General features: G+C 44.2%; 1 protein-coding gene across 1 annotated transcript in view; it reads left to right on the top strand.

The window, feature by feature from the left end:
- CSMD1 (CUB and Sushi multiple domains 1) overlaps positions 1-20,477 on the top strand; it is a 1,645,367-nt gene that overhangs the window by 889,031 nt on the left and 735,859 nt on the right. The window contains exon 5 of the mRNA XM_040490416.1: positions 17,453-17,565. Within this exon, the coding sequence (XP_040346350.1) occupies positions 17,453-17,565 (113 nt within the window). The remainder of the gene's footprint in view (positions 1-17,452; positions 17,566-20,477) is intronic.

Genomic DNA, 20,477 nt, shown 5'->3' with positions numbered 1-20,477 from the left:
CCTATTTCCCTTTTTGCTCTGTCTGCTGAAAGATCCAGAACCAAATGTGTGGGAGGGACCCTTTAGCGCATAGCCTCTCTCCTGGATCCATCTTATCTTTTCTCATTTTCTCTTTCCTTTAATTTTTCCAATGCATAATATGAACTTTTTTGTTTTTAACTCATTTTGCAATGTTTCAGGCGTGCCTCCCAAATCCCACTTTGACTTAAGTTTTATGTGAATAAATGAACACTGCTTTACAATTTGACCCTGAATCCGCCACCTGGTGCTGATCAGAATATGACGTAAAAATCCTTCCACCAAAATTTGAAACTAATTAGCAGAAACCAAGATGTTGTTCTTTTTAATCTTAGTGCTGGTCAAAGGGATCTGTTCCACAATCTCCAGCTACGTGTTCCGTAGTTCAAAAAGGACAGTGAGAGTTTGGAATCCATTTGGAACTGAAGATTAACCAGGCAAATGCAGAAAGCGCTGGCATTCCGAAAGCTAATGAGGGAATGAAAGATGAATACCGATGCAAGTAAACAACGGTCATGTATTTATGCAGTCAACCTCCCCTATGCCCTGCGGGCAGTGTGGTGCAGCCCCAAGCAGGGCCCCACGGAGGGACAGCAAATGCAACCAGCAGACAGAGCATGCTCCCTGCTACATCACGTTGGCGTCCTGGGGAGAGGACAGATGTCCGAATATCTAGCCGTGCTACGAAATCTAAGGCGCTATGCACTCCACTAAAACTCAGATGCCATTGGGATGCGTAGAAATTCCTCTCTGACTGAGGGAATCTGCAAGAATTTGTAGAGAAGGTGGCCTTGGAGCCAAATCTCAACGGATAAAATAAGGTTGAAGAGTGAGGTGAGGTCAGGTGGTTAAAAAAGAGAACAAGAAAGGTTTTAGAGGACATTCTAAGGAGGGTACATTTATCCTCAGGGTCTAACAGGAGACGGACAGGGAACATTTTTCGAGAAGTGGCAGGACTCAAGCTGTACTTTAGGAATCTAGCCAAGAGCGCTAGCGTGAAAGATGGTGGAGGGAGAAACCAAGAGTGCGGGAAGAGTGAGGAGAAAACAGATGTGGTTTTAATTTGGACTCTTAGCTTTGCGGCAAATTGCTTAACCTCACAGATCCCCAGGATTTTTTTTTTTTATTATGAATAACATTAAAATAATAATCGGTACATGGGGCAAATTCCATGATTGAGTTGTGACAAAACCTAAAAGAGGGCTGACACTTGAAAAATATTTATTCTGGGTTAACTACTATTTCCATCATCACCGTCATCATCACCTTTAGGGGGTCGATCAGTTAGGATGCTACCGCTGTCAACCAGCGAAGAAACCGGAAGTCAACATCTAATAGCGCTGCAACAATACTGACGTCGCACCTATTGGAGTTTCGCTAGCACTATGTAAGGCAAGGCGACACCTGAGGAAGCTGAACACTCTGGGGACACAGGGCCAAACGGGTGAGGGACATGGCACGGAGGGAGGGTGACGAGCGACTGCAGCAGCTTCCGACACACACGCGTGTTGGAGACCATGCACCGCGACGAGTGGCCGTCACGGGGCCTTACGGACCGTTCAGTATGTGTCGAATGGATCTGCCTTTTAGATTTCTCCCCTTCCGAGGATACAAGGAGCAAAGGGAAGCTTTGTTCCCGGTTTCGGACGCTCACACACGTTGTCCTGGTATGGACTGGGAAGATGAAGAGGTAAAGAAGGAGTCAGATGCCAGGACCAGACACTTCGTGTGGGGCCCGCTGAACGAGGGCACAGGTTCTGGGCAGCCGGGAATTGGATAAATGTTGTAATTACTGGATGCCAGCAGACATCACACGGCGTGTTGAGTTGCCTCCTGGCTATTTTTGCCCTCTTCCTATCTGGGTCAGATCAGGGCTGCGGTTGCTCTGAAAGTGGGCAAAGAAGGACAGGGAGAGGATCCAGAGAATCAACCGAACCCATGCCTTTGCTCAGAGTAAAGGGATCCCAGAGTATTTCCGAAAACGGGAGAAGTGACTGATACTACTGTCATTTCAATCACTCACTCTAGGCCACTGAGGCCAGCATCCAGTGTCTCTTTACTTTGGGTCACCAGGGGCCGCCCCACGCACCCCCACCCCCGCCGAGCCCTCGGGGGAGATTTTAGGGCTGGCCTGTTCGGAGTCCCTGCCCTCCAGCTCTCTGGGGCTTCCAGGGGCTGTGATTCTGCCCTGGCCATGTGAATCCAGCACCCCTAGGAGCAGACGTGTGAGAACTCAGACATGCTGGGTGTTGGGAGGCTGGTGTCTGGGAGCGGCCCTGCCTCCTCCCCCAGCAGCGTAGGAAAAGGACTTTACTTGTGCCCTGCAGAGCACTGTGGATGGGCACTCCCCTTCAAGGGCGCGGTGCTGGTGCAGGGTCTGAAGCAACGCCGCCCGAATTTCAGGGAGCCCTTTGTCCCCAAGCGACAGGGAACAAGCACGTGGCCGCTGGCCTCCAGCAGCACCTGGGAGTGGCCGTGACCTCACACATAGGACTTGCCAAATGCAAGTGATTTGCAAACCAGGAAGAAGCTGGCCCTGACGCAGTTAGGCATGTTTTCTCCCCCAGAATGTACCAAGTGATAATTAGCACGTGTTAATTTTTCTTCTTTTTAACAATTTGGATAGAACCTTCCAAGACCCTAAGAACACAATATCCTAGTGGCCGAGTGTCTCCGTGGACACACACACAAAATGCTTGCACGCTCAGCCCACGTTAACAACCCCAGGTGAAAGTTTTGTTTACCTCCCAGCAAAAGAGAAAATTCACCTGCCATCTGAAAGCAATTAATTTAGCCCCAGAGAAATAGGCTTGAGACTAAAACATCGAGTGGCACCACAATTTGTTTTTGTTCTTTTCTTTTCTTAGATTAGCTGCTGAATATGCCATGGTTAAGAGAATGCAAAGAAACATTTAATCACGTACAGATTTTGTGGCAGATGGGGAAGGGGAGTTATCACAGTCACAGGGACGGTAGGTGACAATTTTGGAAGGATGGTCAGTAATGACAAGAGAAAAAAGAACATGCAAAACACTTTTCCAGCCAGGCCCTTTGATGGCTGTTATGGGTGTGGAGAGCCTCTTAATGATTCCTAGCATTTCCTTTTTATCAAGAAAAAGAAGCAATACATAGATGCAGCTTTTAGGGAATCCTATCAGAGGGGTTTCACACTCAAAGCATACGCCATGGCTTCCGGTAGCTTTTCATCTCAAGGTAGAGACGGACGTGGTAACAACTCTGCCGTGAGAAAGAACAAGGTAATACCAAAGGAGAAAAACAAGCCATATGTGCTCAGAGTTCACAGAGAAGGTGGCAAAATCAAAGAACGGAAGATCACACTAGCAAGTTCATAGAGTCCCTTTGAAAGGGTTCTTCCCAAAGTTTATCTTTTTTTAGAGGGCAATTTTACAATATCTATATGTTTATTAAAAAAAATAGTCTTGAGGAAGTGAATCCTTTCTGACCCATCAATGCTACTTCTAGGAGTTGATCCTAAGGAAATAAATGCAGTGATTCAAAAAGCACTCATCATGATGTGGTTTAGTATAAAATTCATCAAGCTAGCAGAAATCATATCGAGTAACTTCACTGGGACATCGGTTACATGAGTGATGGAATATTCATTCAATGGGATAGTACATAAAATCCACAAACTATATGTATTAAACATTTTTTTTTGAGAGAGAGGGATAAAGAGAGAGAGGGGGATAGAGAGAGAGAGAGAGAGAGAGAGAGAGAGCGCACACACAAGCTGGGGAGGGGCAGAGACGGGAGGAAAGAGAAAATCCCAACTAGGTTTGACGTCACAAACCGTGAGATCATGATGGAGCTGAAATCAAGAGTCAGATGCTCAACTGACTGAGCCACTCAGATGTCCCCCCCCCCTGTCTTTTTAAACATTATTGTTTTTCACAGATGATATATATTAATAAGGTGATAATGCTCACTGAAAAAGAAAAAGTAGGTCTTTAAGTGGTATGTAAGTAGCACCACCTTTTCACATCTACCTTCGCATATCGTATAGGAAAACATTTAGAATATTAGATTCATTTTTGTGACTAATTTAAATTTTATTATTACTACTATTATTATTCTTTTTGCTTATCTACAATTTACTCCTTGACCGTGGAAGAAAAAAAATAGTTCAGGATGTCACTATGAGCTAAGCCTCTCTGGAATATTCTTTTGCATCAGTGAGTGCTTTTGAATATAATATTTAATGGGTATTTTTAGCCGTTTTGGTACAACTGTCTTTTAACGATATTCCAGTTCTTCTCAAGACGATTATGACTACAGACCAGTATTTGACTACGGTTTATCTTGTTACTGACTTACAGGGAAGAATCACAGTGAAGATTCAAATTAATTAGAATAATTGCTTTCAAGTGTGAGAGTCTCACTAGTATCTCTGTGGATATTAAAAGTACACAGAAAAATGGCAAGAGTAAAACTTTAAGTTTTCATTGCTTTTCAGTCAGTTTAGTTAGTATTAAAGAAAAGTTGTATGTTTAATTATTGCTTCAACTCTGCTTATCCATATTGACTTAAAAAAAAAGACAAAACACACCACCATTCCTAGGGTAAAAGCAATAGCTCCTCAGGCAAGGTGTGAGCAGGCCGACGAGGAAGACAGCTGGCCTTTTGTGCACTGGTTACCCTCCTTCAACACAGAACAGATGCTTGAAAAGCCGTAAGTGCGAAGCAGGCTCTCCTTGGATAAGGTGATATGCATACATAATCACATATGTACATACACATAAGACGTACATATATACACATACATATGCATACACAATGCAATATATATAATATACACATACAATGTGCATGCACTATAAATATAAACCTATATACAATGCGATATTCCTCAGCCATAAAATGAAGGAAATCCTGCATTTGCAACAATATGAAATTCTCTTGTGAAACTCCTTCTGCCGAAAGCCTGAACACAGATTCTCAAACCTGAGGATGCTTTAAGAGTTAAATTATTTATGTGAGATATTGAATCCTACCTACCAGCTAATGGGGATGATCGATGAGACCAATAACCCTTGCCTGACACGAAGGCAGAGCGTCGTCTACCCCCAGACTGGGGAGGCTGGCTTGAAGTTCTCTGGCAGCCAGCCCTCCAAGTTCACCCAGACTCACCTGTGGCTGACCGGACCTGAGCTCCTGCACATTTTCAAGAAGCAGCAGACATTTGGCTCAGTGAACAAGGGATTGTAGGTTGGGATGTGATTTACCTTTGACCAGCCCCCACGATCCCACAGACCTACACGGATGTGCATTTTCCAGATCTAAAAGGCACTAAACTCAATATTCAACAATAATAAGGCAGATATACCTATCGTGTACTGTATGCTGAGTCCAAAAACCAAACTCCAGGCCTAGGGGCTTACTTCCTCTTCTGTAAAATGGGAGAAATGATACCGATTCCAAGTCAAACAAACAAATCCTAGTTGGGTGAAGGGTCTCTGTGCATCTCCTGCAAGACCGTGAAATGCATGAAACTGGGAGCATTGTCCTGAGCACAATAAACCAGAAGCAGGAAGAAAAATACCGATGATCTCACTCACATGCAGAATCAAGAAAAGCCAACTTCTGAAACAGAACTAGAATGGTGGTCATTGGGGTTTGGGGGTGGGGGAAATGGGGAAGAGGTTAGTCAAAGGGTATACACTTCCAATTAGAAAATGAATAATTTCTGAAGACTGATGTACATCACGGTGACTGTAGTTAATAACAGTGTATTCTATACTTGATAAGAGAGTAGGTCTGAAATGTTCTCACCGCAAAGAAAGGCAACTATCTGAAGCGATGGGTGCATTAATTCCCTTGATTGTGGTGATCGTTTTACATTGTATGAAATCATCATGTTGTACCCCCCGAGTACATATAATTTTATTTATCAATTATGCTTTGATAAAGATGGAAAAAATAAAGTATAAATAAAACAAATAATTTTTTAAAATAAGTACATTGAAAGACATGTATTCACATGATTAACCATCAACAACACGCTAAGCGGGTTCTGTGAGAGTATTTAAATATCTCTAGGATTTGCATTTCCTAAGGCCCATGTGATTTTGTGTTAGATTAATATTCAAGAGAATACTTTATTAAATGAAATTATTGGCAGATCTTAGGATAGGCCCTGCCATTTCTAAGACCGTTCCAGAAATGTGTGACATACAGACTTGGTTAAGATACGAGCAAGGAAGTTATGTATATCTTTGCCAGCATAGCTTGGAGGTGGCAAAAACACACGTACAAATTCCAATCACTGTACAACTAATGTCTGTCTCTAGCACACTTCACATTGAATGGGAAGTTCTCTTGAACTTCAAATCGGGTTTCCACGTGCCACGTAGACTTTCATGTCCATTCTTCACATGGTTTCCTGTTATTTTTCCTTTATTTCCCAACCGGAAACCTTCAGGGAGAATGGGTTGGAGCTGTGCTTTCTAAATACAGAGTATATAATCAGTGAAAGACGTTTCCGAACACAGATTGATCTGCAAGGGTGTTTCCTCTGAAAGTCTGGATGTCGTGAATTCCCCAATGCTGTTCCATAGGGGCTGTGACCGTGTGGTCAGATTAGTCCATGGGTGGGATGTTACAGCACCTGTCTCTTCCATCCTTCATGTTTACCTGGCCAAAGCCAAAGCATGTGCCTTGCACAACATTTGGGATATAGAAGAGAATAGATAAATTGAAAAAATTAACGGAACGATATGCTGCTCATGAACGTGAAACGGAAAATTGTTTATATCCAAAAACTTCTTAGCTCGGCATGTAGATAGATGCCTGCGTGCCCACACATGTATCACATAACATGTAGATAATCCAGTTTTCACCACTTGGCATAGGTAGAATTTGCATACCTAAGAGTGTACGTGTATATCATGCATATATATATGTGGAGGTGGTCAGATGTAATCCCTTTTCCCTGAATCACGTTGCTGCTGGGAGAGAAGCAAGACAAAACTGACGCCTTCTGGGATGGAAAAGTAGGAAACAGCACTGGGCACCCCCAGCCTGTCTAGCCCAGTGTGCGTGGGCTTATGCACACGGGTGAGGCCTGGAGGTCCAGGTGACTTGAGCAAAGGCCTGAGGCCACCCAACAGGGAGGGGGGGCGGGGCATGGCTGGCTTTCAATCCAGGTGAGGCTGATGCCACAGTTTTTGTCTGCAATGATGGCAGGATTAGAGATGTGCCCCTGATGGAGGGAGGAGGTGGGCCTCCGCAAGAGCGCTAGCCACTCCGCGGCCTCAATGCAGAGCCCTGCGCGTGGAGGGAGCTCACCTCCTGTGACACGAGGGTAGTGGCCACAGACCGCAGCAGCCGGGAAGGCAGCAGCCGCAGACCCACACCCGGGGGTTGCGCGTACTTGTGTGAGGTGTAACCAGGTCTGCAGGAGCTGGGCGGCGACACAGGGGTGCCACTCGGTGAGACACCACAGGCTCTGATGATCTCAGGTGTCACAGCCCTACGCCTCGGGTGCCCTGTGATAGCAGGGGGGGCGGCTGAGCTCCTGCCGTGGGCCGTAGCGCAGCAAGGTGGCCGTATTGTACCAGCTGGTTGCATAAGGTGTTGCTAAAAAAATAAGTAAGTTTGCTAAAAAATTAAATAAGCTCATTTCAGGTTCTTGAAATGGTCTAGGATAAGACTAATCTTACCCCAAGATTAAGGAGAAAGTATTTCTTACAATGTCTTAGAACGCATGTATGCTAAAAATATCAAAGAGAAAATGATCAGTGATCCAGAAATCCAATGCTATCTTGCCTTAAAAAAAAAAAAAAAAAAGTTGGTCTTCAGGTATTGACTGTGCATGCATTTATTATAGAGATCTGTGGATAATGTCTCTTTTAATGGCCAGAAAATGATATCGATACTCATCCGTGTCTAGCACCAACTGTTAGCTGTTTTGAAAGTCCAAGTGATATAGGAGACAAAGAATGTTTTTCCTGTTGGCAAAATCCAGACACCTGTCTTCACAGATAGTTATAAAACGACCCACCAGGATATTGGACAGAGCAGAGGATTAGAGACACAGACTGGAAGATTCGTTTTCCAGGTCACTGACTTAGAGGCAGAAGAGCTTGCTTCCCACCCAGGATCTGTAATACAGATATGACCTTGTGCCATGTATGTGTGGAACAGCTCCCCCCACACGGAAGGGCACGCACACAGCCCCGGATGCGGTGAGGCTGCCCTCCGGTGTAGGAAGGAAAAGACACCCATGGGCTGACTCTGCTCTCCGGGTCGGCCTCCTTCCCGTCTGGAGGGGGGCCCAGGGGCCCAGAGAACTTCCCACTGAGAAATGGTGTCAGAGCCCGCTGTCTCTTGACTGTCTTATCCTATTACTTGTCTGTCTGAGCCATTTCCCGGGCTTCATTCAGGGCAATTCCCTGACATTTAGTCCTTGAGCTTTAGAGGACAGGATTTGTCACATTCTCTCCCAAATGATCCTCTCTGCTTGACCTCCGGGTTAATTCCTGATGCCTGGCTTGCTGAAGTCCTGGACACCTTTCTGACCCTCTCTCAAATCCCTCTTGTCTGTCCTGGGCCTCTTTGCCCCACCTCTAATAGATTTTATTGTCCTGCTCCTGCTCCTTCCTTGACACAGACTGATGTTTTCACTGTCTTAAGTGAGTCCGGCATTCCTGCTCTGGGTCCCGTGGATATTCTAGGAGAAACACAAAGAAGATACCAGATCTGTCTCACTCAGTGTTCACACTCGACAGAGACTCCCTGTGTGTGGAAAGATGGGAATGGCATTCTCATAAGGAGTTTAACTGTTCTGCAGTCCTACGGTGTGCCGCTGTTTGAGTAGCTCACATCGTGAGCAAAAATAAAAGCACAGAAACCATTCAAAGTGGGTATATTGAGGCTCTCTGGTGTATGCACAGTGCTGCAAGCATGAGGGAAATTAATAAGGTGTTGGCCGTGCCCTCAGTGGGCTCCCAGTTCAGTCGGGGAAGCGGACATCTACATAACCACCCACGGTACCACACACTCCTATCATCTCCATAGAAATATGCGAGCAGGTGCTCAAGGGTTACGAAGGCACGGGTGGTTGATCCTCCCCGCGGAAGGGAAGGAGTTTAAGAGGGATAGTCTTCTGCAAAAGCTTTGAAATTTGAGAATTTAAACAGGCAAAAGCCAGTTTGGGACTCTGGCTGGGGGAGCGCAGGGGAAGCAGACCTGGAAGCTGGGCCACCTGGGACAAGCTAGGGAGCCACCCTCTGTCCCTACAGAGGACTTGGGAAAGAACAGACAGGAGATAAGGCAAGCAATGGTTGGAGTGTCTTCGGGAAGCGTCTTCAATTCCAAGCTAAGAAACTTGACGTCTTTCTCGGGAGTGATTTGGAGCAATGAAAGCATTTTTAGGAGAGGCTCGTGCTGTGATTTAGCTTGGGAATCAGCACAAGCTGTTCTCGTCGCTGTCCCCAGTGCCCCCCCCCCTTATCCATTCAGCTGGCAAGTCACAACTCAGACATCACACCTCCAGGAGTGGCCTCCCCGCTCCCCAGAGGAGTGGAAACACCCTATTGTGGACACTTATGTGGGCTGCACTCCGCTGATGCCTGTTGGGACCACAGCTTGCTGGAAACTTATGTCTTCAGTGCCCGGCAGGGTGTCAGGCACATGCAGGTCATTTCTAATGTTGATTTGAATTACAGTTAGGGCAGTGATGTCGTAGTTACACAGAGGGACAGGAAGAGACCTCTCCAACAGCACGCATAGAGGTTTGGGTTGGCCAGGACACGGGCAGTGCCTGGTTAGAAGAGAGGAGTGTAGCAGACGTCACAGAGTTGCGTCCGAAATGCTCAGCGTCTGGGTAGATTTTGCATGCAGGTCTCAGGTGGAGAAGGCGTCTATGAGATGAGGGTGTCTTGCACACTCTGATGCCTCCCTTGGATCCACTGCTGCCCTGCCTGATTTGGTGTCATCAGGATTACACATCTGAGAGCTTGCCACACTTATAGAAATCTGGGACATGGTGTGTCTATGGTCTAAGCGGCTGCCAAAGAGCTCACCAGCCACCAAAGGCAGAGCTGAGGAGGTGGGTACTGAGGACATTCCTGGAGCAGCAAGTGGTGGCTCTCTGGATTTCCTTAGGGATTATTACAGTGAGTGGAGAATAGATGTCCTGTCCAGGAAGAAATGGAGCCCTGGGGGCATCCATTTAGATCGTATTCCCTGGAGCTGTGCATGTCTGTGTGCAGAGACCTAGGTCTGGGGCACATGAGAGCCATTGTTATTTTCCTGGCACAGGTTCTCCACTCCTTCTTCGCTTTCCTCCAGGGTCACAAAGGTGTACGAGATACCCAACACAGACATTGCCTGGGCACAAACGCAGCCCAGCCTGGTGTGACAGGAAGCGTTGTTTAGAGCAGCGCTCACTTTGTGCAAGGCAGCCGGGGCTGGGCCACATGTTTAAAGTTACCGATTCCATTTATTAATCCCATCTGTAACGAGCTGCTCCTATATATGCCCAGTGCCTGGCTAGGTTCCAGAGCGACAGCGGGGATATCACAACTTCCGCTCTGAAATGTCTCCATGAAGGCTCCAGGAGAAGACATAACCCGGGTGGAAGGATCTCAACTTCATGGTCAAGTCATGCTTCCCTGACAATGACACCCATAATCTGAAATCGACAGGGGGGCCAGGAATTACTAGCAAGCAAAGAGGAGGTGCACCAGGGTGGGTGGGTGTCCTGGGTCCTGGTGGGAGAGTGATCTGTACAGAGTCTGAGCAAGGAAGGAGCACTGGGCTTTCCGCTGGGAACTGAACCAAGTCAACCGCATCCGCATCGGAGCATAGAAACCAAGGGGAGGGTGTGTACGTGGGGTGAGCCTAGAAAGATGAGCCGGGAACTGAATGGGGGACGGAGAGCTCGAGAGGCTAGAAATCGTTTTTATTAAAGGCACAGAATGTACAAGACGAACACAAAGCAGGAACAAGGTGATGGCTACAGACATGAGAGGAGATGACGTCCGTGAGAGGGAGGAGAATAGCTATTGGCGTGCCATCCTGAGCGAATCTTCACAGGTACCTTGAGCAAAGAGTGAAGCTAGAGAGAAAAGCCGTCCACGAGAGAGCAGACCTGCACGAGGGCTAATCATGAGTGCCATGGCGCGTGGAAGAGATGTCTAACAGAAAGAACAGATTGCGATGAAAGAAAGAACTTTCTAAAAGAGAGGTCTTCTCCTGTCGTATGCTTTGAAGTAGGCTAGGGATGGTTTTTTGTTGTTTGGTTATTTTCTTTTGTTATTGTAGCTGTGTCTCCCAGAGGGTAGATATGTGAGTGTGAAACTTTAGGAATAAATTTCTAGAAATATCTGTATATAAATGTATCTATTGTATTTTATATATATCTATGTACATGCATATTTATTTGTGCACACACACACACACAGACACACACACACACACACACACACACACACACACACACACTTCTGGATCTCTCCTTTTCATTGCTTTTCAATGAACTTCCAAGGTAAGAACTACCTTTAACATCCATCGTTACTTCCATCAAAGTCCAAAATATGGCTTAGAAGAAGCAATATGAACTCAATGTATGTTCAGAAGACAGTGGCTTTCCCTGGTAACATGAATAACACTCACTGAGAAGACTGACACTTCAGGAACCCTTTGTTGGATCAGATTATTCCATTCCATTTTTATAAAGCAGAGGGAAGTGAAACACCACCCTCTGAATCATGTCAGTTACATGTCCAGAAGAGCACAGGAAAATCTGACAACTTCTAGATGACTTTCTGTAGATGACAAGCGATCAGCTCTTGGGAGTAATAGGTTTATGAAATTCTTGAGTCTCCTTAGGGAGGCTGGGTAATTCACAGTCTCTGTTGATGGTATTAATGCTTTCTGGCTTCTTAGTCATCACAGTTAAAGAGGTTTAACTAGAGAGAAACTCCCAGCAATTTATATGATGATTTTCTAAAGACATAAGAAATCTGGCTTAATGTCAAACAAGTGCTCAAACAGAGCTCTTTCAAAACCTTTCACATTACCGAATGCATTTCAGAAAATTATCTCAATAAATTGACTTCATGTTTTTCGAGTTACATAAGTAAAATGAATGAGTCACCGACACAAGGCAGTAATGGTTGAGAAGAAGAGGTACTCAAACCCCTCATTTCACACCTGAGAGTGTGGGACTGCGGGAGGTTAAGTGGGAAAGGAAGTTATGAACGTATTATAAATAGAACCCTGAAATTTATGGTAAAGCTATTTGGAGAAAGTGGAACAGACTGGCCGGTTCTATTTCGGCTCAAAGAAGGTCGTCTTAACTTTAAGTACCCCGCGGGTCCCACATCTATTTTTACTGTTGGCAGCAGCGAAACCTTGTTGAGTCTTTGAAAGAAATGAGTTTGCCAATGGATGAAATTGCCTAATTTGGCCATCTTGGGGGGAAGAGTGAGAACTACCAGTTCCTTTAGCCATGTCTAAAGGGACTGCTCAATATTCGCACTGTGAGGCTTTATGGGTTTCCTGACCTAGTTTGAGATGCTCCAGAAATGACGTGCCTCTCACATTCCCTCAGGAAGACCCTTTCCTGGCAGATCACCCTGACGTGTCCTTTATTTTTTAAGTCCAAATATACTTGAATCTCCTGATTTCACCAGGTAGTTTTCCTTTGCTTTTATGCGTATAGGATAAAAATTCAGAATATGTTAGACACTTTCAACTAATAGACAGAAACGTGTCTTGATCCCTGCCATTATTTCATCCTTTCTCTGTGAAATGTTTCTGCTTTGTATCTTATGCTCACTATTCATGTCAAGTTCCTACTATTGCCCCATAATCTCTCACGTCCCAAACTACTTACTTATTAGAAAACCAAATCCAGAAGAGTTCAAAGACAGACAGCTAAGCACTGAGCAGGACTTTTCAGAGAAACAAGCCAACAACGATGGATGTTCAATCCCTGATAACTATACAAAGTGTTTAAAATGGGCCAGTTCCCCAAGATTATTAATAGGTTCAGAGTGACGGCATGTTCTACCCTATTTCCTCTCATTCCGGACTGTTTCAGAATGAAACATATGACACATGTATTAAAAGGTTTGTTTTCCATTACTGCCATAACAACTTCACACAACTATGAATGCTTAAACTGACATGGATGTATTATTTTATGGCCGTGCTGGTTATAAATCTTACACAGGCTATACTGGAATAAAACTAGGGTGTCAGCGGGGATGTTTTCCCCCTCCAGGCTCTAGGGAAGAAGGCATGTAAGGACCATCCACATTCCGTGGCTCGCGGCCCCTTTTTCCCTTTTCAGGGTCAACAGTCATGGCCATGACTCTAATGTGCATCCCCTGACCTCCTTCCTGGGTTCCTTCTTCTCCCTGACTCTCCTCCTCTGTCTCCCTCTTCCATTTGTAAGGATTTTTGATTACATTGGGCTACCCCATAATCCAGGAAAATCTACCCTAGGTCTGTAACTTTATCACATCTTCAAAGCCCCCTTTTGCCATGTAAGGTGACATAGTCACAGGGCCTGGGGATTAAGCTGTGGACACCTTTGGGAACCATTCTGATGCCACCAAGCTGTTCAGTTCAATTCTTTACATCTTGTCTGAATCATCCAAGTTCTCAGTAAATCTATTATAACAACCACTGGCTTGTGTATGAGTCAACTTCCTTTAAATTAGTTTGCAATAAAGGAACAATTGACTTTATAATGTAATCTTTCTGTTAAATGACAGCTTTAAGATTAGCCCAGGCCTGGGGCACCTCGGTGGCTCAGTCTGTTGAGCATCGGACTTCGGCTCAGGTCATGATCTCATGGCTCATGAGTTTGAGCCCTGCATCAGGTTCTGTGCTGACAGCTTGGAGCCTGGAGCCTGCTTTGGATTGTGTCTCCCTCTCTCTCTGGGTAACCCACCCCCCGCACCTGTGCTGTGTCTCTCTCTCAAAAGTAAATAAACATTAAAAAAATTTAGCCCAGGCCTGTGGAAGAGGACAGAAAAAGTCACAGTTCCAAAGGATATGCCTTATATAGAACCTCCACCAACCTGACACCCCAAGAAAAGAGGATATGAATATTTGTTTATTTCCCATGGACAAATCAAGAAATCCAAGCACGTCGATCCACTCTGGAGTGTGATTCACTGGCACGGCTTGCCTCTCACCACAGAAAATGAATTATATAATTATTAGAAAGTCCTCACCCTTAATTCTATATGAAATGCATCTGTCCAGGAGTTACATATTTTTAGAAACTAGTTACACTACCTTCATATGTGTCACCTAATTATCTACCTGCTCAGTATTTGTACAAATTGCCTCATATTCGCCAAAGCAAGGGTCAGCAAACCATGGTCTATAGGCCAAACCTAGCCTATAAACTAAGAATGGTTTTTACATTGTTCAGTATTTGAAAAACCATCAAAAAAGAGTAACAATTGTCTTTCTCTGACTTATTATAGAGCATAATACTCTTTAGATCCATCCACATCACTGCAAAAAGATTTCATTAGTTTTCATTACATATATGTGTAATATATATGCGACATCTTTTTTTCTTTATCCATTGGTCAGTCAGAGGACTCTTGGGCTATTTCCATAGTTGGGCTGTTGTAGATAATGCTGCTATAAACATTCCGGTGATTTCATTCATATGTGGAATTTAAGGAAGAAAGAAAGAAACAAACAAACAAAAAACAAGCAAAAGGGGGGAAAAGAGAGGGAGACAAACAAACTCTAGAGAACAAACCGATGGTCACCAGTGGGGAGATGGGTGGGGAGATTAAGGACGCACTTGCTGTGCTGAGCACCAGGTGACACATGGAGGTATTGAATCAGTATATCGTACACCTGACACTCATATTACACTGTATGTTAATTAACTGGAGTTTAAATAAAAACTTGAAAAAAGAAAAAAAGTAACATTTTGTTTAGTAGAAAAATTACATGACATGCAAACCTGCATAAGGGAAGTGTTCCTGGAACACAACCATAATAACCATTTTATGGCTGATTTTTCACTACAACAGCAGAGTCGAATGGTTACAGCAGAAACCACATTACTAGGGCACCTGAGTGGCTCGGTCGGTTAAGCATCCGACTCCTGATTTCAGCTCAGGTCATGATCTCACGGTTTCCGGGTTCGAGCCCCATGTTGGTGCTCTGTGGAGCCTGCTTGGGATTCTTCCTCCCCTCTTTCTCTGCCCCTCCTTTTCTTTCACACTCCCTCTCAAAAAATAAAATAAATAAACGTTAAAAAAAAAAAAAAGAAACTGTATTCCTAGTAAACCCTAAACTATGTCTTCACTTTAGAGATGAAATTTGTTGATTGACACAAAACTATTATTTTTTGTGGGTCGGTATTTGAAAAATGTGGGAGGTGGAGAGCATATTTACTTACTCACATTACTAATGTTGATACACAACTAAAATGCAATCCCACCCTGCTCTTGAGATCTGAACCCCTCAAAAAGAACCTAATTGAGGGGGGAAAATACTGTTAAAGCCTCAACAAGTAAACATGGAATTCAGTTATAAAACTGCCAGCGAGTAAATGTAGGTGAGCAGGATATACTGGGTTTTTGAATCCAGAAGTCACCTACCTTTTGGCCATTGTCAGTATCAGGCAAAGGGGTAACCTATTTCTAACAGAATCTAACACACGCTCACCAAGGTGGTGGGGGAGAAAGCCTTCCAACAAAGTAGCAGAGTAACGCAATGCTTCCTAGAAGCAGCTGTATCCGACCTCGGCAGTCAGAACTACATAAATCCAGGCAAATAGGCAGATCGGAGTGGTGTATTTCCTCTCACAGAAGATTATTTCAAATGGTGACATAAACACTGTTGCAATCGGTTACAGCCAAGGTTTGGCTTTTCTCTTTAAACGGATCCTGCACGTTTTTAAACCTGAGAGTTTAAATTGAACACCCTGACATCAGAGAGCTTGACTACGTATTTCATTTGACGCTGCTTTCCCTCCAGATAATGGAGTAAGGATGGAAGCCAGCCCGAGCCTGGGGAATCCTGTGCACGGAAGACGGCTTGCAGCCCGGCCAAGCAGCCCTGCGGGCACAGGCCAGCCCACGAAGGGCAGCACAGATTCCAGCCACAAGTGGACTGCTTAACCCTTTGCTGATCACCGGCACTAATAAGCATCGTTTTGCAAATGTACTTGGCAACTGAGATGCAAAATAATCCTATGATGCATAACTCGGGGTGACACTTAAAACGCGCAGCAGGGGCATTTACACATACCTCTTGATCATCTCTTTCAAGCCCTCGGTGGATGTGTTTTCAGGTCGTTTACATACTGGAAAGTAGAGGTTCAGAAAAGATAAGGCAACTGTACTACCTGAACTTGTACCAGGTGGGACCAGAGGTGGCCCCACCCAAGGATACTTCTGCCCTTGGCCAAAACCCAACGTACCCCTGTGTCTCCGACAGGGAGGAGTTTTACCCCCTGAGAAGGCTTTCACTTCTTGGAGATGCCAGGTTTTCAGGAGCAGGAAGTAAATTACTTTTTTTTTTTTCTGACAACTAAACCACCAGTGTAAACTGGGAGGGGAGCTTCAACAGCTTAGCCAGAGATCGTGTCTGATTCTGAAAGATTTAAGTGTGTTTAAATACCGCTTGCCCCAAACATAACTTTACCTCATCTCAAATCTCTTCAACAGTGCTTGTCCCCAACCCCCTAAACACTGCTCTTCCTCCCGTGGGTGGGGAAGGGCCACTGTTTGGAACTCTGTGCACAGGAGACTACAAATGCGGGATTCTATCAACATGATGAACAGTGTATCTGAGGGCAGGTCAGAATCACAAAGTGTTGAAAGGGTGAAAGGCAGAATGTTACTGTTTGCCTATTTCTTGTCCTTTTAGAAGTCATTAGGATTGAGGTCCTGATGAAAACAGGATCTGATAACAGATCCAAAGAATATCGTCTCATGTGTCCATCCTTAATAAAGAAGAATAAAAATGTCAAGTATGGGTGAAAGCCTTCACGTCATCAAGGGTAAAATACAGCGCTGATATGCGGGCAAACGTGAAATTACCTGAGTCATTTCAAGGGGTCAGCACAGCTCATCAATGACTTCTGTCCTAAGCAGCTCAAAATCATGACTGTCAGCAGTCAATTTGAAAAGTGGGTTTGAGGGGCTCCCGGGTGGCTCAGTCGGTTGAGTGTCCAACTTCCGCTCAGGTCATGTTCTCGCGGTTCATGAGTTCGGCTCGGGCTCTGTGCTGACAGCTCAGAGCCTGGAGCCTGCTTTGGATTCTATGTCTCCCTCTCTCTCTGCCCCACCCCTGCTCATGTTCTGTCTCTCTCTCAAAAATGAATAAACATTAATTTTTTTTTAAGTGGGTTTGATAGAGGACATTTATTGGTTGATTTATAAGGCAGATTTTTTTTTTTTCTGGTTCTCTTTTCCAGGCTGACTGGCATGAACCTTCCTTCTCCCGTTATAAGCAGCAAGAACTGGTTACGACTGCATTTTACATCTGACAGCAACCATCGGCGCAAAGGATTCAATGCACAATTTCAAGGTAAGAATGCCCCATTTGATATACAGAAAATAACGGAAGGTATTTTGGCGTTTTCACCCTCAAGTTTCAGGATTCCCTTGCCAGAGATGGAACTAGAGATATAAGCTTGAAAATACCTTCTAGAACTTTCGTAAACAATTGACTTTGGAAATTCTACAAAGGGTACTAGCAACTTACTAGTAAAGCTTTCTTGCTTTGACCGCATGCAATGTATTTTATTGTTTTCCTTGAATTATTACTATGTTTTAATCAGTAAGTCAATAAATATATATTAGCATTTATTTTAATTCATATTTACCTAACCGGAAAATATCCACAGTTGCCCTGTTGTTTTCTTTATCCGCTCCTTAAAAATGGTACAGCATATAGGCCATGTGAATATGCAAATGCAACATCATACCCTTTCAGCTGTAAAATATATTCACAGTACCTAAACCCAGCTACCTGCTTTAATAATTTACATGTACGTGAACATCAAAAGGAAAAAGTGAGATTTTTTTTGCAGCTGACTGAAACAAAGTCTGTAGTCACCAGTATGTAGGTTTGAAACTTCCTCTTGGTATGGAACTTCTAGTGTTTATACCTGGATAATATAGTGTCCTTGCCCATGTGTTTTTAATAGTCAATAATCCTTATCGATACCATAAAAAGGATCCAACTTATTAGGAGAACCATTGAAAACAATTCCATTTTGCATTTGCAAATAACAATCAAATGAACCTGTCAGAAAGCAGGATGCCCTCCCAAGCAAACTTCTCATGCTTCCCCCAAATCATGACCATGAGCACATCAGTTAAGGCAGCATTCTCTAAACACTAGCCACATGCAAGCCAGGATGCCAAACGAGGAGATTCTAATAAGCCCCCACGCTCCTGATCTAGTAGGTCAGAGACACAGTTTGCAGACAGCTCCCATGAAAGGCAGAATGAAAAGCGAAATCATGCCAGCCACTCCAGGAGAATTTAGTAACGTTCCAACAAATGGTCTGGACGTGTCCTATCTAAAAGCCACTTTAAAATCCGTAATGCCTTCATTGTGTCCTTTTGGACAAAAGGTAGAAAACAAAGAGTAATTTTCAGGGGCTTGAATACAGATAGTGCTGGGGAGCACACATGGAGGAGGAGTGCTGGTTTTATTTGCCACCGGGGTCCCCGGGGCAGGGGGACCTTCGAGGAATTGCCAGACTTCAAATGCAGGGCCAATTGTGTTTTACCAAAATGTATTCGTCTATCATCAGGAGCCTTGCTCATCTCACATCGTCTTCTGATGCTGCCAGAGTTCTTACCTTTATCTTCTTTGACTGCAAATATACGGTTTTATAGGAGTCATTACACTTGGCTTCTTTTCCTGAAATCAGGCAAGGCTGATCTCCTTTTTTAGAGATCTCTATTTGCCTTTAGCTTTTAAGGCCACATACCATGCCTGTAGTCATAACAGGGGGCATACATAACATATGACACATATATATGTTGTACAGTCTGCATCTGGAGCCCTTTCTTGTCCAGCAAGAAAGCAGGACACGGGATTAAAAATGCGAGAGGAGACAAGAGCCCGGGTAAGGGTCTTTGCTCCGTTTTTATTAGGGTCAGGAGGCTTACAAACATGGTGATGGACGTGCACAAAGAGACAATAAATCTGTGAACACTAACTCAGGGGCCTGAGGGCAAGATGTGGGGGTTAGGGGTTTGGGTTACTACAAAGCAAAATCCTGGCCCTGGGCTGGAGGTTGTTTACAGCAGACGTGAGGCCCCACCTCCTTTACAGAAACAGGCCTAGGGGACAAGGAAGACAGAGCAGGCCACCTCAGGGTCAACAAGGCACCTTTCTTCTGCTAATTAGCTCCCCTCAGGGCAACTTTGCCTGCAGAGGTCTACAGCCCTATTTACCTGTTTACCTCCTTGGATCCTTCCTTCCTGTGAAAGCAGCTTCCTGCTCTTGTACTAAGTTGGAGGGATGTTACCCGCCCTGAATACCTAATCTTGTTTACCTCATCTTGGAGGTTTTCATCCTGAGATTCCCTATCCTTATACCTTTGTCCTATACTGGGACCTTTGCCCTGTTTACCTATTCTGGGACCTTTGCCTGGGAAGTTCCATCTGAGTTTTGTCTATATCCACCCATATCCACAGAGATATATAGCCCCGACTCAGAAAAATCCTAAATCAATATTCAGAAGGCAAACTGACTGACCAATAGGTAGGTAGGTTGATCAATAGGGTTGTTCTATAACTACTGATTGATCTTCTCAAAAAGTCCTGATCCTGATTAACAGATTGGCATTGAACCACAGAAGAAACTTCTAGGTATCGTTCCTCAAACCGGATCAGTGAATTTGGCATCTATACCAGTGATTGGAAGAAAGGCAAAAAATAGAATACCAAATTCGAAGAGGGTCCAAATTGGTAGATATAAGTAACATTCTGGTTGACGGAAAATTGTAATAGCTTAGACATATCAGCCATTGATAAATAAATAAATATGAATCAACTGTATATAACTATATATAACCATATAACTATTTATATAATTAGCTAACCATACATACATATATTATTTAATATATGTAAATATAGTTATATATAACCAATATACATATGGTTAAAATTACACACACACACACACACACACACACACACGGAGTGATGAATAGAAAATTTGCACATAGTGCAAAAATATAAAAAGATGCAGAACTATAATGGCTTAACAGTAATATATTCGAAAACCTCTCCAGGCGGACTTTGAAGTTCAACTCCAAGACAAACTGATTTCAGGGAGCTGCCAAATGCTTACTCGCATTAGCACACAGACCCTTATCTCAAAGGAGGAGTCATGCCTAAGACCACATCGAAGCAGACAATATGTGGAAGATAGGGGTCAGTACCAGATGTTACCCTTTTGAGAAGGAAACCAAC

This window comes from Herpailurus yagouaroundi, unplaced genomic scaffold (assembly GCF_014898765.1).
Source record: "Herpailurus yagouaroundi ecotype Mexico unplaced genomic scaffold, PumYag 181, whole genome shotgun sequence".
Lineage (NCBI taxonomy): Eukaryota > Metazoa > Chordata > Mammalia > Carnivora > Felidae > Herpailurus > Herpailurus yagouaroundi.
Note: the sequence above shows the minus strand (reverse complement) of the source record. Positions and strands in the feature narration are given on the sequence as shown.